The following is a 27,947-nucleotide window of genomic DNA, read 5'->3' as shown; positions in this document are numbered from 1 at the left end:
TAATTTATTGAGGATTATAACTTAATAGTTAAAATGTTTAAGGAGTTTATTTTCTTCTTTTTTGACTATTTAAATAAAAGCTTTTTTTCCAAAAAGTTTTTGGTTTATAATTTATTTTTATCAGTTTTACCTAATGTAAAAAACCTACTAGGTCTCCATGACGCTCGAGTGACAAATAGCACCTTCCTTTCCCCATTTATAATTATTAATAGTGTAAGTACACAAAACACGGGTATTATACAATTTGATGGGTCTATTGGATAGGACGTATTTTGATCATACGTAATAATTAAAAATCTATTAAATTATTAGCCTTTAGTTATATACCCAACTACTGATATTGGACGGCCACTCAAAACGATAAGCAAACGAACTGGATTATATAAATCAAAAATAAGAAAGCCTCATGTAAAACAATTTGAACTGATTGGTGGCGGCTGGTGTCATGAAATGCGACGAATCGACGTTTCGATCTATCGCATATGACTGGCCCTTCGACTTTTTCATTTTAATTACAGACTAATCTTATAAGTTATATTACACAAGTTATAACAGTCTAAATGTCACCAATTTAATATTATCGGCGTGAGGAAAAAATAACTTTTTCGGACGTATCGTGCTTGTTAGTTGTTTCGAATAGACCACATAATGTCGTTGTGTAAAGGGTCGATGTTATGCTTACATAGATCGATCAAAATAAAATATCTTACCACTACATTTTTGTATAAGAAAATTTGAAGGAAAACTCTAAGGAAAAGCAGCCCATCAAAACGTGTCAATTATTTTTAGATCTTTTTCATTGTAAACAAACAAATAACCTAATCTGTATTATAGTCACAAAAGATACTCAAGGGTCGCAGTGACGTCAGGGCTGTAATGACCTGCCTTCGGAGCAACGAAAAATCTGTATTATATATTACGTTTATATTATAATTAGTAAAAGAAAATTTTGGCCTTTGGTGTACAAATCTTCTATATATATAAACGAGCTTTTGCCCGCGGCTTCGCTCGCGTTAAGAAGTATTATTATATACAAACTTTCATCCCCTATTTGAACCCCTTGGGGTTGGAATTTATCAAAATCCTTTCTTAGCGGATGCCTACGTTATAACATCTACCTGCATGCCAAATTTCAGCCCGATCCGTCTAGTGGTTTGGGCTGTGCGTTGATAGATCACTATGTCAATCAGTCAGTCTCTTCAGTTTAATATATATAGAAATGGATTTCCAAATGTGTTAGTCGCGCTAAAACTCGAAAACGGCTGAACGGATTGGGCTGATTTTGGTCCTAAAATATTCGTAGAAGTCCAGGGAAAGTTTTTAAGTGACACGAAGTTCACCGGGACAGCTAGTATCTTATATCTTTAAACGATCAATCCTTGTATCTATATATATAAAACTCAAAGGTGACTGACTGATTGACATAGTGATCTATCAACGAACAGCCCAAACCACTGGACGAATACTTCTTAACGCGAGCGAAGCCGCGGGCAAAAGCTCGTTAATTGGAATCTCGGAATCGGCTCCAACGATTTTCATGAAATTTAGTATATAGGGGGTTTCGGGGGCGATAAATTGATCTAGCTAGGTATCATTTTTAGAAAATGTCATTTTATTCGTGTTTTATCGAATACCGAGCAAAGCTCGGTCAAATAGCTAGTTTTCATTTAAACGACATTTTTTTCTATGAAAACAAAGATTTTTGACCACTAATTTACTCAATTACACATTCAATACTTATTTAATTATCACTAGCACATAAACTTATCTGAAAACAGAGAAACAACATTTGAAGTTTATTATTTAATAATAATAATTAGCAATTCCTTCTTATTAAAAATCTTCAGTAAAATTATATCAAATCTATAATGGCAAATTTAACTTTTTTTCTCTCAGTCATAGATGACAAAAAAACGTATTGAGTTATGTTGTTTAGATGATTTAAATTTTAGAACAAGATTGCAATTGTGGGTTAGGACACTAATGCTTAACAGCGACCAGATATGCCGGACACCATCTATTCCTATTAGTTTGGTGGGTTAAACAGTTGAATTTGTCACCTGCTTTACCGATACTCTGAAACCCCGGTAATATTTAAAATATGAATGCGAGAAATATTAAATAATTATTATTGTCGTTTCTTTGCAAGTATCAAAATGTTATGTGAAAAAAAAACCTACAGCCCTAGCTTAGCTTAGGCACGAGACTCGTACAATTGAGGACAGTAATGTACTGTTCAATTGCACTATATTGTATTGTACTGAGAAATAAATATTTATCTTATTTTATCTTAATTAGTGCTGATGACTCAAGTGCATGTTTCGTGCTATAGCAAACGCTTGTAGAGGAAAAGATAAACACGCTTATTAGAGAAGTTATGAGCGAGTTGCACGGTACACGGTGTAATTTACCATGTTACGCCCCGCCGTAGGTTTCTCTGTGGGCGTTTACAGCTTCTTCGTACAGGACCTAGTATATCTACTAAAGGTTAATTATGGTTAACCTTTGAACCGAACTTTAATTATAATTTGCAATTATAATGTCAGCGCTGTTTGCACAGCCATCACATTTTAGGCCGTATTTTGGGCTATATTTTAGTCTGTTTGTCGAGTTAATTAGGCTTGATTTAGCTTAGTTTTTCTGAAATATATTAAAGAAAATATATTGAAATATTGTAAAAGAGATTTCTTCTCAGCTACAGAAAATGTCCTGAGTTCCTTTACTTAGAATAAGTGGATTTTAATTTGACCTCTTTGTTTACTCCTTTTATCTTATCTTTTCAAAGATACACTAGAAACAAAGAAAATAACAACGGAATCGCGTGGTCGTACTCAAGACAATGTTATGTAAATAACAAAGTTTCTGTCAAGCAGAGTATGACGAGCATAAAATATAATGACAAACAACAAAACCGCTGATGTGTGATCAGTGAGTGTGTGACAATGTTGTTGTGGAGCGAGCTCATTAGAGTAGCCCGCTGCGGTCCTCATTGGCCCTCTTAGATCCACGGTGGTCCGCTTCAACCCACCGGGGTCCGCGATTTGAGCTGTCGGATCTAACTTGTTGCGTTTGACTAATATCGGACCGCCGCGCCGAGCTCAAATAAACATTTAAGACCGCTAATAAACTACATTGTACTCCGCACCGCAATTTCGAAACACTTTGATACTTTACATAAACGATAACCGTAAAACTTTTATTAAATATACATAAAAAGAACATTTAGGGCGAGTAGAGTTCACTCGCACCCAGGAGGGACGAGTTTTATTAACTTATAAAAAATTGTTCATGTCCATCATATTTCTTTTCCGCCATTCAGCTTGCCGTTTACCAAGATATTATGAGGTCAGACGGTTTTCGTTACAATTTTTGACAGGAAAATTAACAAAGTTTATCCTATTGTCAGAATGTTTCTGTAGAAAAATTCACGACCTGAACGAAGATTAAAATGTTGTTCTGTGAATCGAAAGTGTTGTAAGTTTTAAAATCTTACTAAATTGTAATTTGCTAGATAAATTTGATGTTTATCGTCCTATACACATATAAATAAACTTTATTTTAAAATAAAAATCTAACTTTTACATGATAAAATTTATGGTTGATTACTATAGAGTTAACTAAAAAAACAACTGTCAAAAGATTGGTCTCAATACATTATCGACAAGCGTTATAGACATATTATTCTAAATAAATATATTCCAAATCGACTTCCTCCCCTTTAACCGGGGACTCGGAGTGGTAAAAATAAAGAAAAAGTGACTAAAGAATGGCCTACATGCCCCAAGATTAAGAATGATCGCTCAGAGTAATGGCCCACGGGGGTGCTAACACCGACCGAACCTACGACAATATTCTACTTGATGGATTAATCTGAACCTTAGACAAATTTCTATGAAAAAAAAAGTAGATGATTACATACTTTACAGAAAAGTTTCTGTTTGCTGATCGCAGTAAAAACTGGCTGCGATCCGCAAATCAAAATAAAAACATTTACGTAACTTCGAAATAATATAATCATATATTATTATGTAATGAATAATTTTCTTATTTTCCTTCGCCACCGTTGAACATTACTACATACACCATTGGTAGACATACCCTAAAGCGAAATAGTACTGTTACCACGGTACTCTTATTTTATTTATTACCACACAATAACATTTAAATATAAATAGTGTATAAAGTACCAATAAATAAAGGTAACTCCAACATTCTTTGGAGTTAAAAACGTTGAATGAAAATATCATGAATGAACTATTTTGGTCTCATGTTTACGACAGTGGCTGCAAAAAATAGACATCGCCGTCACATGGATCATCACGCAAGCTCATAGGCTATTTTTTATCTCGGACGAGAAATCGCATGCACGAGTTTTTATATATATATATATATATATATATATATATATATATATATATATATATATATATATATATATATATATATATATATATATATATATTTTATAATATAAGGAGGCAAATGAGTCACCTGATGGAAAGCAACATCAGAAGAGTTGCAGTTGAGTTGCCGGACTATTAGGTGGAAAAATGCTCTCTTCTTGATCGTTTGCAGATCATATTGGTCCGAAAATAGTGCTGGTGACATTTCGTTCTAGAGTGCGCGGCAGAAACGCGAAAAACTCATATTAGGGTGCCTTCTCACGGCGCGTATTATCGCAAGCCGCGCCGCCACTCGAGCCACGCGCCGTGTGAAGGGGTGGCTCGGGCTGGCTTGAGCAGACGCGTTTAATATCACGCGCCAGCTCGAGCCACGCGCACAGAGAGTATGAAAGAAGAGAATTTCTTACGCCGGTTCTTCTCGTCGGGTTAGTCCCCGAACCGGTGGTAGGCACCAGTAGTAACGACGTTCAAAAAATATTTGTAAAAAATATTCTGAATAAAAAAATTTAGTTTGAGTATTATAATCTTATATTTTTAAACGAAAAAATCTTGTGTATTTACATATACATATTGTAGTGGTAGAGCCAAGCTTTGGCACGTATGGGCAGGCTCATCCAGTGAAATACCACGACCTCACAGAATACCGGCGAGAAATAGCGCTTGCGCTGTGTTTCGCCGAGTGAGTGAGGTTCCCGGGCGCCCAAAGGAGGAAACGAACCCGCAGCTACTGAGAAGCTGCGGATCGTTATCCTCCAATATTATATTTGTGTATGTTTATGTATTATATAATATGTACTTTATTATTATCACTTTATCTATTCTTTGTTTATTTTGTTATATTATTCTATCCGCCAACACGCAAACGGACCAGGGTGGCGGATTACGATCCAACCCCCCCAAAATATGACAGACACGACAACATCACGGCCCGAGTGCCCGGCATCAGGGGTGCTAAGAATCCCCGGGCGGCGGTATCTTCACAAACGACTATGGCTAATGTTATAAAGGACTCCGATATGCTAAAAATACTTACCTATAATGTCCGTACATTATTAAAAGACGAACGTATTATTGAACTGGAAAATACAATAAAGGACATCAAGTGGGATATTATAAGACTCGCTGAGGTAAGACGTGAAGGCGAGCATACTGAGGAGAGAGGTGATGCTATATTCTTTCATTTTGGTAAAAATAGTGGACAGCACGGTGTTGGGTTTCTTGTAGCCAAAAAGTGGCAGAATAACATAATTGAATTCATAGGATACTCTGAACGAATAGCAGTTCTTAAATTTAGCCTAACCCCCAAAATGACGCTGACGCTTATACAAGTGTATGCCCCAACATCTGCATCTTCTAAATAAAGCGTACGAAGAAAATAGGGAAACATATAACATCATCATTGGCGATTTTAATGCAAAAGTAGGTTGTGGAAAAGAACGAGATATCGACACGATCATCGGGAAGCATGGTCTGGGAGACCGTAATGAACGTGGAACTCGTCTTCTGCAATTCTGCTCTGCACAAAAGCTTCATATCGCCAACAGTTTCTTTTATAAAAATCCCAAAGGCGTTGGACTTGGGCATTACCCGATGGACATATACACAATGAAATAGACTACATTCTTCCTTCAGATAAACAAACAGTTATGGATGTTAGTGTCATAAACCAAATTGAATTCAGCTCAGACCACAGGCCATGGAGAGCCAAATTAAAATTTAATTTTAAAAATATGTATGTATACATATTTAATTAATATGTTTCTGTATTAAAATACTTAAGTACATACATATTTATATAAAAAAGATTTTTCATTTCACAAAACGCTTTGTATGACGTCCACTTATTATGACGTGTTTGTCAATTCTTTTCAATGTCATTATAAACGGACTCTACTGTATATTAAACCGAATCAACCATAAGCTAGATAAACAGCAGCCGCCAGAGCAAGCCGGATTAAGACACAGTTTTTCCACCACAGACCACCTCCAGACAGTTAATCAAATCCTTGAAAAGTACTCGGAATTTAACAAACCTCTCTACCTAGCGTTTGTCGACTATACAAAAGCATTTGACAGTATTAAACACTCAGCAATATTTACATCCCTTTATAACCAAGACATAGATCCCACCTACATAGAACTCCTTAGAATCATTTATGCCAATAGCATAGCAGATATAAAACTCAACACTACCGGTCCTAAATTCCGAGTACTCAAGGGTGTCAAGCAGGGTACCCGCTCTCTCCCAAACTTTTTACCTGCGTCTTTGAAGAAACTTTTAGAAAACTAGAAGGGCGGCAATGGGCATTGAAGTTGGCAAGAAAAGGTTAACAAACCTTCGCTTTTCTGACGACATTGTCTTGTTCGCTGCCACAGCCGCGGAACTACAAAGAATGCTCCAAGACCTGAGCGCTGCAAGCCTCGAGGTGGGACTAGCAATTAATAGGTCCAAAACTAAAATAATGACCAATAACACGAAGCGTAGGGTCGAGGTAGACGAGCAAGAAATGCAATATGTGGACGAGTACATCTACTTGGGCCAGTTAGTCTCCTTTGAAAATAGACATGGGAAGGAAGTCGATCGCAGAATCGAAAACGCCTGGAGAAGCTACTGGTCCATGAAGACACTGATGAAGGGGGATTTGCCCATCTCCCTGAAGCGAAGACTCGTCGACATGTGCATTCTGCCCGTCCTAACCTACGGTGCACAAACTTGGTCGTTGACCGATTTGCAAAAGCCCCAACTCGGGGTATGCCAAAGAGCGATGGAGCGCAGTATGCTAGGAGTTAAACTTTTCGATAAAATGAGAAACACCATACTGCGCTCAAAAACGGGAATCCAGGACGTAGAAGTAAAGACAGCAAAGCTGAAATGGGATTGGGCGGGACACGTAAGCCGCATGCATCCCGACCGCTGGGCAAAGATCTCAACAGAGTGGGTACCGAAAGATGGACACCGCCGCCGCGGCCGGCCTAGAAAAAGATGGCGCGATGAGCTGGAAGCATACCAGCCAGGCTGGCCAGCGGTGGCACAAGAGCGAGTACAATGGAAGACCTTGGGGGAGGCCTTTGCCCAGCAGTGGGACAGCATAGGCTAGAAAAAAAAATTTACATATACCGCAGTTCCGACAATGACTGTAAAGATTTGCTTCTAATTTAGGATATTTGCTAGATTGTTTTCTTTTATCCTTGGGAAACCGCACATTCTTGAGTCATGTTTTTGTCTTTGAAAACTAAAGCAAAACTTAGTTCCACAAAATATCTTTAAATTCCAACTTATAAGTGGAAACCTGTTATTGAAATTTCACAATATAATCAATGTAATTGTTTGTATAACTTTTCCAAATGAAATAAAATAATAAACTAGCTTATAATAGTGCTTAAAAATATGCACTAACGAGCGACGTTGTTCATACGAAATGATATAGGTCTGGTGACAATAATTGTAATTGTGCTCGTTAAAATTGACGACTACATGTTTACATTTTCACTATAAACTCACAAATTGCAAATATGTGCTCTACGAATGAGGCAGAATAGCTTATCATTGATCCAGTATAAATGATACGTGGCTCCTACATAAAGCAATATTGCTGTATCATGTGTAAAGCGATACACACGCACTTTATCACAGTATGCTAAATGTTGCCTGTAGCTTGTTTTGTTTTGCGAAATATTGTGTACCTTTTCCGTATTCAAACTTAAACTATCCTATGTCCTATTCCGGGATTCAAAGTTTCTCCACTGAGAATGGGTAGATCGACAGATTTTTCAATTTATAATATTAAAAGTATGGATGTAGCTTCCAGCCGTATAAGTAGTTATAAAATCACACTTAAAAAAACAAAAATTTTAACAAATGATTACATTGAATTGAATTATTGCATTGTCATTGGCAAAAATTGGAATATTAGTACGTATACAAAGTTTCGAATTAATAAGACTACTGGAGATCGTGCGCAAAAATTCCGTTACATACATATACAGTATAATACACTAGTATACAGCCTAAGCTATAGTGCGACCAGTTTAAGCGCGACCTTCGTAGCATACTATATGTATGCTACGAGAAGCACGCAATATCGCACGCTGAGAACGAAAGTGACCGATATCAAAATTTTGGTTAAATGAGTTAAATATACAGAATGACTTAAAAAAGTACAATCTATCATACTTATAATAGAAAACTGGCTAATTATGGTAAGAAAAGGATAGAGCTATATTTCGGTCTCTTTGTCACTCAAGCATTCTCGCCCCCCGCGCCCGAATCAAAGTGACGAAATCAGTGTTGCACCGTGAGTTGTCGTGGTCAGCGTTATGGTCAGAGCTGCGTTTCGTTCAATTTTACAGATTGCTACGAGCCTACGAAATGCGTAGCGTGACGCGTAGCACACCTCGTAGCACCTCTACGGCGTAGCGTACACGTTTGTCGTAGGCCAAGTTACACCGTTTCTTATTTTTTGGAATAAGAAATGGTGTAACAATATAATATTTGTCATCAAAATGATTCTAGAAGTTAACACAATAATTTACAGCAAGAAAACATAAGGTCACGTAAATACAAACAGAAATATTATTGTATACCTCTGGGGATACAGAGTTTATAACATTAAAATTTACCGGTGTAGAGGACACGGACCATAAGGACCGGACATGTCCCGGCCTTGTCCCGGCGTGTCCCGACATACACTATTTATCCCGGGGACCTTTATATACAAGATTTATTCCGGCGGGATTTCTCTGTTTGATTCTGACAACATTTTTCCTCATAAACATTGTGCTGGGAATTGTCCACTTTACTAGATTAAGTGCAATAACTTTCGTCTATTTGTCTAGGAACCTCTAGACTGTATTCTACATAATACGACAGAAAGAATACTTTCTTTTCTTCTTTTAATTATTTATTATTATAAAAAAAGAAGAAATATTAAATTATATATAGACATTATTACTGAGCATATTATAATGGATTTCGGGTCGCCCACATTTTGCCGCTTAATAGCATATGTTAATCTTTGTTTACTTATGCTACTAGTGGTAGGTACTACAGACTATAGATATTTCTATTCTTTTTTTTTTATGAAAGAAGGGGGCAAACGAGCAAACGGGTCACCTAATGGAATGCAACTTCCGTCACCGCTGCAGGCTGCAGGTGCGTTGCCGGCCTTTTAAGAGGGAATAGGGTAATAGGGGAGGGTAGGGATAGGACGGGAAGGGAATAGAGGGGATAGGGAAGGGAATTGGGCCTCCGGTAAACTCACTCACTCAGTGAAACACAGCGCAAGCGCTGTTTCATGCCGGTTTTCTGTGAGAACGTGGTATTTCTCCGGTCGAACCGGCCCATTCGTGCCGAAGCATGGCTCTTCCACGTACAAATTTAATTGAGATTTGCTTGATACAGTGCCTAAAAGAAGATTAAGTTTTCTTCTTGATAATATTATCTTTTTCGTATCTTAAGTGAAAATTAAGTTACTTCAAAAACTTATATCGAAGTATAAAATCATACAAACCACAAAAGTTCAACAATAAGCGTATAATGAAATGTTTGTTTGGAAAATAAGAAAATACGCTAATACAGTTGGCATGAGTTACACCTTACAACGAATTGCTTTAATAATTTACCCAAGTAATTCCGAAGGTGTTCGTTGAAAACCACAATGTGGAATTATTTGATAAATTCTGTATTTTTATCATGCTTAGTAATATAAATTTTGAGCTTGTTTACAAAGAAGAATTATGAAGGTACATTAATTCTTATGTATTTTATTTAAACTCGGTTTAACATTATTAAGTAAGATCGATTACAATAATTCTAAAAAAGTCTAGAAAAGTCTATAGTGTGAAGGATTCATACTATAATAACTCCTACATTTTAAGAGAGGTTTTTTGGGAAACATTAGTAATGTAGGCAAAGATTTGCCTTCAATAGAGTTCAGAAAAAAGTGACATTTCTATTCATTACTGTACCCGACTTTTGTAGTTGTAATGTTATAAGCCACCCACACGGAGTTATTATAATAGAGTTATTATAAAATAAACAACTTTGCATATAATATAGTGTTAGTACTATTTTATAACCATTGCATACTTCATAACCAAAACATTATTAACACTATAATATTGTAGTATGCGAAGTTTTTTTTATTAATACTAAAGATCGCCCAATGGTCGAAATTTGACCTTAGTTTCAACGACATTAGGACTACTACCAATATTTTGTGAAAGAATATTGACTTTATCCTATTTTTTTCAACTCTTGTCTCTGGGACTCGGCTGATCTCAGACTGGCCGTGCATTGTTTAATACGAGTAGTATCTAAGATTCAATTAAAAAAAAACTATACTTAATCCATTTTCAATTTGTCAACAGACTTCAACCATAAATAAAAGAGTATAAATCGTATGTATAGGCTTGTCACTCAAAAAATCTGTCACTTTCTTAAGTGTGTGTGTTGTAGTGTGTGTAATGTTTTATTTGTTAAAAAAATGTGTCATAAAAGCATAATTTGAAAATAATATTACCTCGATGCACTCCTTCACCATATAAACTATAACTGTTCAAAATTTCATTTACCTACGTTTCCCCATTTTTCGTCAAAAGGGATACAAATTTTTGGCTCACGTATTAATATATAGATTCATACATATTTTTAAGATATTGATGTTGATGATATTATAGCTTTAAATCAAGGCAATCCATAACGAAAAATACCTAACATTCGTCTAACGTCGGCTCGGTGTGGCTCAGGGTGTGGTGCTCGCCGCACCGACTTCGGCATGGTGTTTGTTCGCGTGCGACGTATGTGAATTACCATTGCATAAGTTGACAAAAAAATGCTTTGCAATAGTTTTACCACGGAATTCCCCGGATACACCGCGTATTTTATACAAATACTTTGATATATTTAATGTAGATACTCCATCAAATTGTGTATGATCAGCCTAATACGAGTTCACACGCATCGTTTCAGCGCACTCAAGCATCTTATTAACATGATAGAAAATGTTACAAGCTCGAGTACTTCAGATAATGAAAACAGTATTTGACAGAGGAGGAAATTGTTTTTGTAGAGTTATGTTATACATTTTGCAAATAAAAACTACTTAAAAATATATATTTTACATTTTATTAGTTCCTCATAACGAGGATTGGATGACCTTAATATGAATGTACTTTATTCAAAAAAAGTTATACTTTACAGCATTATTGCTCAATTTTGTACAACAAGCTTGGTGGCATATATTACAGTCTAGATGTATTTTTTATCCTGTTCTCTGTTCATACATTCAAAATCTACCTTAATTTGTTAAAATGTTGGTGGCGTTGGTGGCGTTGTTGGTAAATCATTTTTATACTGAAAATAGCTTTCTATTAATCGTGTAATATTGTAAAAGTAAACGCTCGCATAATGGTTATCAAAATATTTATTTACAGAAAAGGTCCGTTAAAATATTAAAAAACGTAAAAATGATAAATTAGAAGCGTTAAAGAGAACGTCTGATACCAAATTTTACAGCCTCTTTATGGGTCGTATTGCGATATAATAAAATGAAAACTGAGTATTATGGCTGGTGCTTATATTGAAAGGCACGCGTGAGTGGTAAAATGGATTAAGGGATGTATGTGGCGCAGGTGAAACAACAGGTTTATAGAAATAAAATAACATTAAACAATGGTATTTTCTAAAATGAAATGGTTTTAGAAATATTTTTAAAATATACTTAGAACGGTTTAATTCTGTCATTAATTGTACTACTATGTGATAAATCCATGAACATTTTTTTAAAAATTTCTTGGAAATTAAAAAAATGGAATAAGTTCAATAAAGACATGGAAATTCACAAGGCTAGCTAAATCCAGTTCAGCCGTTCTCGAGTTTTAGCGAGACTAAGAAAATTTCAAACCCTTCCCTCCCCTACTTTATTTATTTCTATAAGTAGATTTATTAATGTGATGCATGGTTTTCACAAAGCTTTAACTACTTATTGAAAACAATAATAATATACAACGTATAGTGGTATATTACTGAAATGCATCTCAAAAAGACATCATATTCTCATAGGAATTTGTCATGCAACATGCTGGTAAATATTCAGTTTATCAACAAGTAGCACATTTCAAGGAAAGGAAAATAAGTGAGACCGTGAGTTGAACTATATAATACAAATACTCAGACGAAATTCGTAGCTTTTTACAAAATATAACTCGCTACTTGGTAAGAAAATATACCTGATTTGGAATTTTAGTCGGTAATTTTTGTACGATTGGTATAGTAAAGTTTAATTTTAGCATGTTATTTTCATGATAAATCCTCAACAAAAGATAATTGTTGATCATCTACACTCCTATAAATTACAATACACCAACTGCTCTGAATATCCCACGCCAAGGGACGGATTGTCAGAAAGAAAGGGCAAATAATAATAATAACTCAAAGGATAATGATCATTTTCGTGTAGTATATTCTGACACGTGTAAGTATAGAGGTTAGTGAACATGTCATAAAAAGGTTATCAACTTATGCGTGTGGATAAAAACGGAATAAAACCCAACCATTTACATTTGAACACATTTAGAAATTTAAAAATAGAGTATGGATATCGAGTACTTCTGTATTCTTCGACTAAAGGTTATTGATTAATATTATGATACGTCTCTATATTCCAGTTTTAATTATTATTGGAACTTAGTTCCTTATCGCGCGTTGCGCCCTGTGCTAGAAGACTGCAAAAGTTGTAAAGACACTTTTTTATTAGTACCTGCATGGTAGGAGCAGAGGGCGTTGATAGTATTCCTGTGCGTCAGTAGATGGAGGTTTTTAAATATTTTTTTGGAGTGCGTAATATGTATGTACAGGTTTTTTGAACATAAGAAATAACTTTGCTCCATTCGGGTGTCCCTTGACACCTCTCAAGTTTTTTTTGGTTTATATATTGAATTCGTAGTTATTTCATATTTGATAATGATCTGTTAGAACTTAGACTTATACGAAATAATGTAAACAAAATAATAATAAAACTTTTGTTTAAAAAGTGCAATTTTATTATGCACATAAACTACGTTAAAATACCATCAATCAACAAATAAGTTGATTGATGGTAATCAATTAATGAACTTTGTGTTGATTACCCTGATAAGAATGTCAATAAATTGTCACTAAAAATAAATTAGAAGTGCTAATGTCAACACAATGACCTACGGAGCAGTTCTTTATTAAAGTAGCTAATTTATAGCTCTGACATTCAACTCGATACTATAATAGCTTCTTATATTTAAATTAACTATGGGGATCATGTTTCCAGACTATAAAGGCGCTTAATTATACTTTGCTCAGAATTATTTTTTAGATGTCTACCTTAATATCAGATCTTAGAATAAATAAAACGAATGAGATAAAACACATATAATGACTATCAATAAAATGGTAATTAGATTTAATTTGTAAAATATTTCTAGACTCAATGTATTTTACTTAAAATGACCTGAAATACATGATGTGATAGTAATACAACAATAAAAAATTGGGATAATTATATTATTTCAGTTGATTTATTGATTTATGTTTTTATCAGGAGTAGATTAGTTTTAGAGGAGATAAAGTAACTTCTTTAATATTACTAAATATTAGGTACATACCGAGAAGAGATTTAACATAAAATATAGTTATGCATTGTACAAAAGGTCCCTTATAATTTTATATTTTTAATGGAACCTTTCGTTTATATATCTCGAAATACGCAGAAAATGATTAACTTTATCTAGCTTTATACCTCTACTTAAAATGTTACATATTATGAGTACTTAATTATAACTCGGAACCCTATTTCAGGGTCGTCGTAATGGGCTAATAATAAGATTGGCGAATGGAAAACGAAATCGCGACGATTGAAAGCGTAATAAGAAACGTCTGTTATAACTATAAATGAAATTCGGGGGAAAGTTTGCGAGAGCCTGAATGAGTATAGGGGGGAGGGGGGAGGAGGGGCGTCTAAGCTTAGAAGGCACCGCACGTACTCGACGTACGTGATGAGACGGACCTTCATCGCAATGGACAGCCGCAAGCCGAGCACAATGCCTGCTCATAATCGACTCGGACAAAGCTCTCGAATCTCAAAAATAAAAATAACCCACGTCTGAAACATCTTTATCTGTTCCCAGTTGCTGACCTCCGCTTTAATTCATTATAACATAAAATCTCAAATTACTGGGATACTGCTGATAAATACAGTAATCTTTAGAAAGCGTTCTTTGTACGTGAAATGTGAAATTGTGTGTTACGTCAATTCCTTTTAAAAGATTAGGATTTATCCAAAAATGTTAGCGTAAGACGTTTTCGTCGATTTCATTTTATCTCGGAGTACATTTTTAAGCACATAATTGCTTTTTAAACAGAGCTCAAAAATGTCGATGGACCGCCGAGTATTCGTTCAGTTAAAATAAATCAAAAAGCATCGATACGAAATGAACATTGGAAACACAGTAGTGTGGAATTGTGCACCTGTGTTATTGACGCATTTTTTTGATTGTGGCTGCACTGAGACGATTAATGGGGAGCGCTCGGCTGCACCGACAGAGCCGCATTCAAATGTTTGTTATTTTTAAACCGCTCGAGGCTAGCTCGTAGTGGCATAAAATGAACCTTTCTGCTATTTATACCGCCTTTGGTAATAAGTATCAGCATTCTGCAACATAATATAACTCATTACTTGTTTAATATTATACATACTAGCTTTTTGACCAAGCTTTGCTCGGTATTCGATAACACATGAATAAAATGACATTTTATAAAAATGATTCCTAGCTAGATCGATTTATCTCCCCTGAAACCCCCTATATACCAAATTGCTCGTTTAAATATATAATAAGATAAGATAAGATTTACGAATTGTTTTTTGTTATATTAATATGACTATACGAAATAAATCATAAAAGATAATTAAATTTTTATATAGAATGAAGTAATTAAACATTTATTTGACCCAGAAATTTACATCAACGACAGGTACACAATTTTTTTTGTCAAATAATTCAATTTGTTCGCCATGAACTTATATTAAAAATAACAAAACACAAATAGAAAAGAAACACAATAACGTCACAGACAATTATTAACACTGTGTCGTATCATCAAGTGGTAGGTAATGCCTTACTGCCAAAAAGGAAACTTCTCTGACGTAACTCTGTGGCGTAGACCCCCTGCAGTGCCTGGTATTATGTGGCTGGTGTTGTCGTTGTATGGACAGATTTAGACACTCGCAATATGTGTAATTGTTACATCATAACCAATCTGCATTAGGTAATAATAATTAGTATGACCCATATTGTTAGTATCGCCTAGTTTAGTTCTATAATCTAATAATAGTAGTAATATTATAATCTAAACCAGTTGATTTTGTGCTCGGGTAATCTTTTGTTTATGACCCGTTTGCGATAATCTGGTTTATTTGTTATTCGTCATAAGTAGGAAGAAGGAGAGAGATAACAATATTGTGATACGTGGTTTAATCTGGAGTATGTAGTCTTAAGAAATCCGAGTCGGTATTTCAAAGGAGCAGGAATAAATTAGATGAAGATTATGTTTGAACACTTGTCTTTTGAACACCAAGAATATTATTCATAGAATTTACATACAGTTTAAGTACAGTACAAAATAAACAGTACGTAATATTTAAACATAAAAAACCTACGTAGACTTTTTATCGTAAAACTTTAGGACGAATAGCTCCAGATATGTTATGTCAAAATACTATATTGGATATTATGTTATTATTAATTTGTACACTATCAGCTGTTGTACGAAATAATTTTGAAAATAGTTTATTAAATATAAACATGTATCTTTGAATATGGAACGGCGCGGCGGGATTAAAATTAGAACGCGCTAAAATTTGCAACTCTCTGAATATGTAATTAAATAATTAAAGCTCTACATCGCATATCAAATACAGATTGTTTTGTTTTATTGTAGTTGAATACTTATATTAATTGCGTGCTCGTGCGACAGAATAAACAGACGACATGAATTTAGATTTACTTTGGTTGCTACATTATATCTATGTCTAGTAGCATTTAATTATTTCGGTCTGTGTATTAATGACTCAGTCTATTACATGTCAACTGCACGACTTAGAATATAATACATGACAGAAATATATTTTTTATATTAAGTACAAAATAAATATGTTACAAGAGCCCGTGAAACCAAGTTTTACTTTCGGCTTTCATAAAATAACGAGGGTCTGGGGCTTACATGCTCTTGCTCTAAAATTGGTTAAAGAGTTGAGTGAACGAAAATGCCTTCTACGGAAGGTCTTAAATCTTCAAAACTACGTTACGGGTTTTGATGCGGTTTTTTCCATAGTCAGAGCGATTTAAAAGGAAAGTATAATATGTACAATACATGCGTAGTATAGTATAAGCTTTGCAAAACAGCGTTTGCCGTTTCAGTTACTTGATTTATAAAAGAAAAATCATCGCAAAGTTGTTATGTTGAAGTGTCTATGTAAATTCTAGTCCAACTTTCAGCTTTTATAAAACAACGGTAGTTTGAGGCTCTTGCTCTTATAATATTACTTTAATGGCCGCAATGAAAGACATTAATAATAATTATCAAACCTTAATTTAATTAAGAGTTTGACAGATAATGTATGTGGCTTATGTGAAAATCTTCATTTAATTGCAGTTAAGTAATTCGTATTTAAATGCGGCAGTAAGAGTTAAGTGCCGAGAATAACTTTACGGAATACGGGCATATTGTAAGTTTCATTGATTCACGACAAATCGCATAGTCATATGCCATGATGAAGTGACTGTGGATGAAGACATCCCACGTAGAAGCTGTCATCCGGACGTTATAGTCGCCATTACTCTGCTCGGCTCCGGTAACATGCGTCGTGAATTCTGATCGAGCTAAATACGATCGCGTAGTTGATATTGATAGCTGTCGATTAATTAGGACGTTTGGTTGTATGATTTAATACTGGGAGATCGGGCTTTGAGTTGTAAAACATCAGTAGAATAAATTAAACTTGATTTTAATTCTAGAGCGTCCGTGGCCTAGTGGATAGATCTTCGGCTTGCACTCGAGAGGGCGCAGGTTCGATCCCGGGAGGCGGCGTGTACCACTGAGACATTCAGATCTACTATATAAATCATATTATAATATACCTGTGTAATTCATGCGCAAAGGCCTCGTTTGATTCTATCTTTTTTAAGACAATGCAACATGAGTATACATATTATTATTATAATTAAAGAGACAAGAATACGATTGATTCGATGCAACCTGCAAGTGTTGTTTGTTCGTTACTAACATTTTAAAAACTTAAAACGTATACCACGTTTAAATTATCCGCTGTGAATAACGATTTTGGTTTTCGAAACGTTATTAAACATAGAAAGAAAAGTATGATATTAAAGTAAGGTGTTTATAGTATAAGACTTCTAACAGCAACACTTTCGTGAGTCTCTGAAACACGTGTACGTTCATAATAATAGAATTCAGCAAACTTTATATTTGCTAATGTAATATGAAATCGTTGCATGTTGTGTGGCAAACCTGTTGCGGTATACAATGACAGTGTTAAAATTTTACTTGATATTAATGTACTGCAAAACACTTTGAAAGCTTAAAATCTTTGATTTATGGTAATAAAACCAGTCGATATAAAATGAAAAACGACGATTTGGCCCAAGTACTATTGGGGCTATAATATCTATATTATTATTTATTAATCCAACATTAATACAGCTTTAATAATGTAGAGTCAGAATTAATATAAAGTGACAAATTAATATTGTATTGTCATTACAATGACAGAGCAATTTCGAATGCTTTGTTATTAGTTAGAAATCCGAACATGAATGAATTGATGATTACGAAAATGTTATTTTACGATCCCGATAAGGCGATCTAACATGCGTACGACGAACTACACTTTTGAGTGTAGTTAAAAACGATTCTACTCATAATGTCAAAATCTCGACAAATCTCTATAAAAATGTGTTGTCATGTTTGATAATTTTGACAACAGATCTAAACGAAAAAAAAAACGTGTCATAGTTAGGGTCAATAGAGATGAAGATTCAAACCATCAAATATCGAGAAAACATGTAGACAACATTTTCTCGTTGGCGCATGCTAGGTCGGGAGATCGATGGTATATATTACAAAATAATATGGTAACGTAGAGGCAAAATCAACGTCAAAGTGACGTGCACTTACGTCGCGCACTAATCACTCGAACGGAACACGACGGATCGATTGAATAAACGATTGATGCAAACAATACCCTGTTGGCTGTTGTTGAAAGACTAAACGGAATTTTTCACAGTGCCCTCTGTCAACGAAAATCGTTATTAATTGAAAATTCATCGCCTTTTATCACGGTAAACTTTTATGTGACAGGAAGAATTTTACTTGAGTAATTCTATTTTTGTCTAAATTTAATTTAATGCGAAAGAAATAGATTTGATTGTACCAAATAAAAAATATGATTCTTTTAAATTATATGTTATTGCATATTTTGTCTCGCTCTTCAAATATATGAAATGCGCAACTAAATAATGCATTACCGACTTTCATAAATAATTATCATAATATTAATACGCGAACGAAAAACTTTGTAACCCTTTTTACGAAAAATGGGGAAACGTAGGTGGATGAAATTTTGCACAGTTATAGTTTATATGGCGAAGGAGTGCATCGAACTAATATTATTTTGAAATTATGCTTTTATCATACATTTTTTTAACAAATAAAACATTACACACACTTAGGAAAATGACAGATTTTTGAGTGACAAGCTTATACATACGAATTATACTCTTTTATTTATGGTTGAAGTCTGTTGACAACAAGTTGACAAATTGAAAATGGATTATAGTTTTTTTTATTCAATCTAAGATACTATTAGACAATGCTTACACGGCCAGTCTGAGATCAGCTAAGTCCCAGAGACAAGAGTTGAAAAAAAAATGATAAAGTCAATATTTTACAAAATATAGGTAGTAGTCCTAATGTCGTTGAAACTAAGGTCAAATTTCGACCATTGGGCGATCTCTAGTTTTATAAAATATATAAACCTACAAAATACAGTTGAATATGAAAAACTATGAGTAGTTGAAATGAATATATTATACGATAATACTACGGCTATCATAACGTATAAATAGAAAACAGGATATATTCGGAGCTTTCAAAATTCTATTAAAATCCGTCCCTCCAGGATAAGAGCGTGAGGTTTCCCATGAAATATGTGACCTTTGTCAGAACGGAAATCACGGAAAGTAAGCCATTTGTCGATGCGGATGTGGTTTGTATTTCCACACACGAAATACTACTGTCTTTTAGCTTTAATACCTTACAGACAAAAGGCCACTCTTCACGTCGATCCATGCTGTGGATTGGCAATTTGGCACTATGGTTTAGAACACAATAATTAAAGTCAATTCTGGGAAATCATAGAGCAGGGGTTCCCAAACTGTGCGCCGCGGCGCCCTGGTGCACCATGGAAAGGCAAGAGGGGTGCCGTGAGTCGATCTTCCATCATTATCCAAAACCACAAATATTATAAAATAAAATTATAATATTATTAATTATGCAAGCAATTATTTTCTTTATGACTATCTACCTGCTTAACTTAACTATAATCATTAAAGGTGTTTATTTATGTTTATTTTTGTAATACGAGGGCTGCTATTTATGTATCCGGAATTAAAAAAAGAAACAAACATATATCATTTAATATGGTTTTATTGCTTTTCAAAATATTCGCCGCGATGATCGACACACTTTTGCATACGCTGGAACCAATTTTCATAGCACTTTTTCCATTCTGATTGAGGTATCTCCAAAACGTGCATTTTGAACGCACGGACGTAAAAAAAATTGAACGCATCAACAGCCTCTTCGCGGCTCGAAAAACGTTGACCACGTAATTTGTTCTTCGCGTATGGAAATAAAAAGAAATCGTTAGGTGCCAAATCAGGGCTGTACGGCGGATGACCAGTCAATTCGATCTTTTGACCCTCCAAAAACTGAGTTGTTTCAGCTGAGGTGTGACAGCTAGCATTGTCGTGATGTAATATGATTCTGCGTTGTCGGTTGTCCTTTCTTATTTCTTCAAAGACTTCTGGTAAACAAATGGTCGTATACCATTCAGAATTAACCGTTTTACGATTCTCTAATGGCACTGTAGCCACATGTCCATTAATTCCAAAAAAACAGGCGACCATTTGCTTCAAAGTACTTTTTGCACGAGTAACTTTTGTTGGTTTCGGCTCATCTTGGAACACCCACACCGTTGACTGTTGTTTAGTTTCGGGGTCATATGCATAGATCCAAGATTCATCACCTGTGTAGATATTATAAACGGCTTTTGACGTACCACGGTTGTATTTTTTTATCATTTTTTTGCACCAATCGACACGAGCCCGTTTTTGATCGATTGTCAAGTTGTGCGGAATCCAACGCGAACATATTTTTTTTACAGCCAAATGTTCGTGTAATATCTTATGTATGCTCGTCATACTTATGCCTAAGGACGCCTCTATCTCGCGATATGTAACATGACGATCACGCATTATTAGTTCCCGCACAGCATTTATATTTTGTGGGACAACAGCTGTTTTTGGGCGACCTTCTTTATTTTCATCCGTGAGCATAGACCGCCCACGATTAAACTCACTGTACCAGTGATAAACAGTGGTTTTTGATGGTGCTTCATCTCCAAAAGTTGCGGTGAGTTGAATAAAGCACTGTTGTTGATTTAGCCCACGCCGAAAATCGTAGTAAATCATTGCACGAAAATGTTCACGCGTTAAATCCATGGCAAATGAAGACACGCAATTTTCAAAATGACGCCACAATGGAAAAATAATTGACAGTCACATGAAACAAAATGTATTCTTCAACCAAAGAGTTCTATTTTCAAATGTTGTAATTACTTTTTAAATATTGTTCTTGTAAGTGGCCAGTTCCGGATACATAAATAGCAGCCCTCGTACAGTAGGGCGTCGCCGTGACAAAATATTCTACGTGCAACTGCGCCGCAAGCTGAAAAAGATTGGGAACTCCTTTCATAGAGTATAGACAAAATATTTTATGCTCCTCTACACGTTCATCATCGCTTGTTTCTATCATGGTTGGAGAGGCCACCTCAAACATTACATAGTCTGTTTATTGAGTTAACAGTTTAATAATTCTTAATCAGTGAAATTAAATACATTTTGCAGCTGTGAAATTAAACAATTCTAGCTAAAGTGTTTGCAAGTTATTTGCAAGTTTTACTGCGAAGGATAATTTAAAGAGTAAGAAATAGTAAACTTTGTATATACCATAAAGTTAATATACCTAGTGGAATAGAGAAACAAAGGCCTGAGCAAGCGAGATGTCACTATCAGTAACACTGCGCGGTAAAAAGAGACGTGTGATACATGACAGCAGCATTCTTTTTTTGACGTCCAGTCGGCACGTGCCGCACGTTAACAATTTAATCTCATAGAATTCATGTTCAATCATGCTTGTGTAAGTGTATACGTATACATATTTTTCACACAGATGAAAACCAATTTCGGTTTCGTTTGACAGCTCGAGATTGTTGCTCTATTCCGCTAGGTATATTAACTTTATGGTATATACTCTACCCGTAACCCATTAGTACCACTTAAAATGTATGCAAATTCGACGTATTAAATGTAAATAAAGATATTGTAAATTGTCATTCGGATAAAACGTATTACAAAGGATTTTTTTGTTCGGTTAAAAATTGTTTCGTTTCTAAATGTTATTTATATTTCATACTGTGGGATTTCATATTAATTACACAGTTAAGCTGGCCGGCCCTACGACGGGGACCCAGTTAGTTTAATTAACATATTTTAATATTTACGACGCGATGCCTTGTTTGCCTAAAATTTATTGTCTCGTAGACAAGGGATTGTCTAGTTTTATCTTTGTTTATTACAAAAGATTTTAATATAATTATGTAATGCTTATAATACTATCTAAAGGTTATACATACCCATACATACCCAACTTAATATATTTAAGTAGCAAAAAATCTAGCTCAAAAGTTAAAATGATATAGATAACAGTACAAAATACTGTGAAATATTTAGATTAAAAAATAATGCATCAATGCCACAATTTGTAGTTATGAGGAATGGTTAAATTAAGCATGCTCACTGAACGTAGCTTGCATGTTCGACTTCCGAGTATTCTCAAAGCGAAAAAGTATTTTATGTGAATTATTTCCTAGTAATTATAACATAATAGCGCCTTGTTACAAATATATGGGTGCGTTTTGTAGAAATCATTAAGTTTTATACGATTTTTATGTTATGTTTTAAATGTAAATAAAAACTGCATATTTTTTGTCTGATTATTAATTAAAGTGTTGGATTTCGCTAATATTTTTTAAGATGACCAAAAATGGTAAATATTGTTTTCTTTCAACAGAACTTTTAATTCATGACACATTGTAATTTATTTAAAACCTTGTAGGTGTTATACCTGTTTATTTGATTTTGATGTACTTGAACTAAATTACTGCCAAGGCATTAATTTTTTATATTACTTCTCGCCGAACAAATTTCTAAATCGCAGCCTAAGTTTCTTGAATCTATTGTTGCAGTCACAAACAGAATGGAAAGTTTGAACCTAGATAACAGTAGGAAAACATTTCCATAAGTTCGATGTACACAAAGACTGTCTCTGCACCTCGCTGTTCTATGTGCTGATAGAAAAGGCCTACTTGGTCTGGATAGTTGCTAATTTTTTATCAAGACTTGCCATATCAGTTCTAAATTCTATCCGGAAAATGCGAGAAACTAAATATTTAATCCATAACTTTAACTCTGGTGCAAAGCTTCTTAAATTATAGTCACAATAACGAGGCACAGAATTTTAAACAAGTTTTATATGTCGTTTTGTACCTCCATACGCATTATGCCGACTCTAAATGCTATAAAATATGACTTACCTATTTGTGGGACGTCGTAGGGTCTCCCGGAGCGAGCCGCCCGCAGCATCATCTGGCTGGCGAGCTCGGAGGGCAGGCGCGGCGTGCGCTTGGCGTTGCGGCGGCGCTCCTTGTGCGGCGCGTGCGCACGGCTCTGCGCCGGCGCGAAGCGGTCCTGCGTCGGCTCGAAGCGGTCCTGCGCTGACGCGAAGCGGTCCTGCGCCGGCTCGAACAGCTCCTGCAGCGGCCGGGCCTGCAGCTCGCGCCACTCGCGCGCGGGCTCGGCGCAGCAGCGCAGCGCCAGTGCCGCGAGCACGACGCAGCACACGCGCATGCTCGCCGCGGCGCGCATCCCCCGCTACTAAGTGCGCCTAGCGCCGGACACCGGGCGCGCGCCCCACATTATTCGACCGCCGCACGATCAGATTTTCTTTCGCTTGCCCGACTGATTATTTCTTCCCCCTTCTTTTCGATTGGAATTCCGCGATTATCGGTGATCGACCTGCAACAAATGATACATACGGTATAAGGTCTAGAGCCAAAATTGGAACCTTGTTATTTGGAAATTAGTTATAACTTATAAGTAACGAGCTTTTGCCTGCGGCTTCGCTCGCGTTAGCAAGTATTATTATATACAAACTTTCATCCCCTATTTTGACCCTTTGGGGGTAGAATTGATCAAAATCCTTTCTTAGCGGATGCCTACGTCATAACATCTACCTACATGCCAAATTTCAGCCCGATCCGTCCAGTGGTTTTGGCTGTGCGTTGATAGGTCACCATGTATGTCAGTCACCTTTTAGTTTTATATAATATATATAGATATCCTGTCTGTAACCTACGCTACGACTACAGTAAAACATGGCTACGGCGCGTAAGGGTCAATTCAGACCGCAACGCGACGAGGCGAGGCGAGGCGGGGCGCGGCATAAATTTGTATGGATTTGACAGATTTCAATTGCGTGAGACGTCTTGCGAATCTGTCAAATCCATATAAATTTGGAAATGCATCTACGCGTCGTGTTGCGGTCTGAATCAACCCTAACGGTCGGCGCTTCGGCACGGCGCGGTGCTACGCGCGTTTTCTTGATTCTCTTTTATTATTGGATTATTACTTATTAGTATCAAATCAATTGCTTTCGTCTATATACGATTTGTCACATTGTTGTGATATTAGATATAGAATATGTAAGAAAATGACCGATAAAGCAGTACAAGATAGAAATACAGCTGAACTTGTTGGAAATGTAAAAAGTTTTACGATAAAAACAAATTAAATGCGGTCGGAGATATAGCATTTGCAACTGCCGTTTGCGTTACTTCCAAAGTAAAAGTTGTCGCGAAACTTGTCCGTACATCTGTCGAACAGATAAGGACTCAAAAAATATTCGCACTACACATTTTGGAAAAGGAATTGAAGTTTCTTAGGAAAATATACCTAAGAAACTTCTTTTTCCTCTTTTCGGAATAACTCAAACAAAATTTCCTTATCGTGTTTTACTCGGAAAGAAATTCGATAAGAAGTCTAGTGACCCTCCGAGAAAGGTTACCCGTCCCGTTGAATTTTAATTAATTTCGTTTCATTCAAAGGTTGCTTTAGTGCGTCCCTAAGGCTCCTCGGGCCCGTATCGAGGGTTGCGGTTGCCTCGCAACCTCATAAACGGACTTTATAACTCAAAAAATACAGGTTTACTACAGTACTTATACTACTTACTTATTTTACTATAGAAACAGTAGGGGATGGTAAGGCAAAAATGTCAAAATTAAAAAAAAAACACTTGAAAGTCGTCTTGTCGAAAAGAGCCAGTGAAATAACTATTAGTGAGTCCGACATAATAAGTTCTGTTATAATGCGTATGTTATTTTAAAAAAAGTTTTCCATACAATATGGCCAATGCCCATGTTTTAAAATTACCGTGGCGTATATTCCGTCCGTCCGTAGTCCGTCTGTCTATCCGTCTGTGTGTCTCCGGGCTGTGACTCAAGAACCGCTATAGCTAGACTTCTGAAATTTTCACAGATTGTTTATATCTTTTGCCGCTATATAAAAATTAAAAAATACTAAAAACAAAATAAATTCAATAAATCCCATACAACAAACGTGATTTTTTTATATTTTTTGCTCGATATCAATAGCCGCAATACATAGGCACTTGAAATATTCACGAAATACTCAATTTTATTTTTACTTTAATAATTCAGCATAAAATTTAAATAAATGAAATAATTAAGGGGGGCTCCCATACAAAAAACACAATTTTCAGCCTATTTTTGCTCTATTTTGGTACGGAACCACGGCACGAAGTGCGCGAGTCCAAGTCGCACTTGGCCGATTATTATTATTCGTAGCTCTCAAATAAAGGCAATTATAATATTAGCCTGTGGAATTTCCCGTTCATTTGGAAGCATCCATTAGTCGCAACAACGGGCCTGATTGAACAATGAGTGATTCGGCCGTTTCACTCGGACACTCCGCTGCTCCGACATAAATCTTCGTGCCCTTTGAATAATTTGTGTTATTAGTAAAAGTTGTTTAACTAACTACGACTCTAGCATTATTAAGTTAGTAGAGAGTCAGAGGTAAATACTCCATTGTTAAATCTTTAATAGCAATATTGAATATAAGAAGTATAGTTATAATTATGCACTTATTTAATAACTAGATTTTGCTTACAACTTCATTTGCAGTTTGTTTATCACGCGCAAATCTTAATCTTTTGCCGCGTTTAAAATTGTCATTTTTTTCCTGGAACGTAAAATACACATCAACACCGGTTCAACGGTTGAAACGTGGAAAGGATGAATGCAAGAAGCATGGATGTACACTTATTTCAAAGTACAACAACACTAGTACATTTCTTTATAAGTCGCATGTGGATGCTGCGATGGAAACCACATTTAGATATATGTCAAAGAAATGGCCTGATTATGCAAAAGAGTTGCGTTGAGTCCCTGTTACAAGAATAATGCATCTCAATATCCTTGGCAGAATAACATATTCCTCGTGCGAAGCTGGGAATATGGGACGTATAGCTTATATTTTAAAAGAAAATCGTTACGTAACGTAAGTTTTGTAATAAATTTTAAGTAGTGAGATGGTTATTTGATCGGGTTCCTATCATTCTTTGTTACTCTTTGACGTCATTTCGTAGCCTGTAAGGCTGGCCGCACACACAAGTTTTTCATATTCTATTTCCTAATGTGGAATTTCGAATTGGAAATCCGTGAGACTAGCGCAAACGTTCCTTTATCTTCACGCGCGGCTTCCACTCGAAACGTAGGTGCGGAATTCGTTCCGTTCGGAATAAAACGGACCTGTGTGTCAGTTAATGTATTTTCTATTGATTGTTGACGATCCAATCGTTCGGATGTCCGAATACGGAAAACGAAATTGGAAATCGATTAAGGTAAACGTCTGTATGCGGCCAACCTTATCTTTACATTTTCTACGTAGTAGGTATGACTCTACCTATGCGATATAAATAGACCGAGTCGGAGTAGCTTAACCCCTATTTCTCCTTGGTCAACCGATTTCCTATTGTGGTTATTGGATGGATAGTTGATACCTCCAATGGTCAAGTTTAGCCATCAAGGGGATGAGAATTTTAAGGGGATGAGAATTTTAATACGATATAGAGTTACAACAGAAAACGAAAATGCATGCAGCGATTTTATGAATATCAAAATACGTTTTAACGAAATTCATTTAAATATTTCCAGTATTAACAGCTATACCAATGTCGAAATACCTTTCCCGGGTCTTAAACTATCTTCATACCAGACAAATATATTTCTTATGTTCATTTAAGTAGATACTATTTATACTAATATAACTAAATAAAAAAGCAATAAACATAATTAGCCGTGAAGCCTACACCTCCTACAAATTTAAAATTGCTCGTATATTTTCCGCTACATTAAGTGATCTGTATAAATTAAACATCTGGGGATCGGTTTCCCTAAAATATTCGTGTTTAAAGTTAAGTATGAAAAGTGGAATAGGATTAGGCCCTTCTGAAAACCCTACGTCTAAAATTAAGTCGAATGAAAGTACAAGGTTGAAGGAAGGTATTCCTGATCCTCGTCTCAATTTAAGTTACGTCTGTTTCTGATATAAAAATGTATTCTTAGAAATATTTTTGGATTTGACAATAAAGAAAATGCCGCAGCACGAAAAGCCACAACGGTTTACGATTCATAACTAAAATTATGTTTTTTGTAAGCGACGACAAAGTGAAAATCGATGGTCGGTAATCCAAGCCAGAATTGTCGATACCGTCCCCTAATAAGTGTCATTAAGGCTGAAAGTTAGTGACGGCTCTCGTGGAGGTTTTGAGCCCAAAACCTGTGGCGTGCTATCGGCACGGCTATATTTATAAGCGGGTGGCTCGCGGTGGGCCTTTGACGTCATCGGAGAGGGCGGGGTGTAGGGCGGGGGCGGGGGAAGTCGTCCAGGGCGGCGCGCCCTACGATAAGCACTTGCGAATTCGCACCTCCATGAATGGAGGAATCAAATTCTCGATACAATGCGAGTTACCTAAGCGCACAATCGTTTTTGATTTTTCAAGGTGGTTTGCCGCAT

At 35.7% G+C, this 27,947-nt stretch overlaps 1 protein-coding gene across 1 annotated transcript in view; it reads right to left on the bottom strand.

The window, feature by feature from the left end:
- Positions 1-27,947, bottom strand: part of LOC121733731 — a 140,043-nt gene that overhangs the window by 58,811 nt on the left and 53,285 nt on the right. Inside the window, exon 2 of the mRNA XM_042124084.1 lies at positions 23,387-23,867. Coding sequence (XP_041980018.1) covers positions 23,387-23,717 — 331 coding nt within the window. The 5' untranslated portion in view covers positions 23,718-23,867. The remainder of the gene's footprint in view (positions 1-23,386; positions 23,868-27,947) is intronic.

This window comes from Aricia agestis, chromosome 14, assembly GCF_905147365.1.
Source record: "Aricia agestis chromosome 14, ilAriAges1.1, whole genome shotgun sequence".
In the NCBI taxonomy this organism is placed as follows: Eukaryota; Metazoa; Arthropoda; class Insecta; order Lepidoptera; family Lycaenidae; genus Aricia; species Aricia agestis.
Note: the sequence above shows the minus strand (reverse complement) of the source record. Positions and strands in the feature narration are given on the sequence as shown.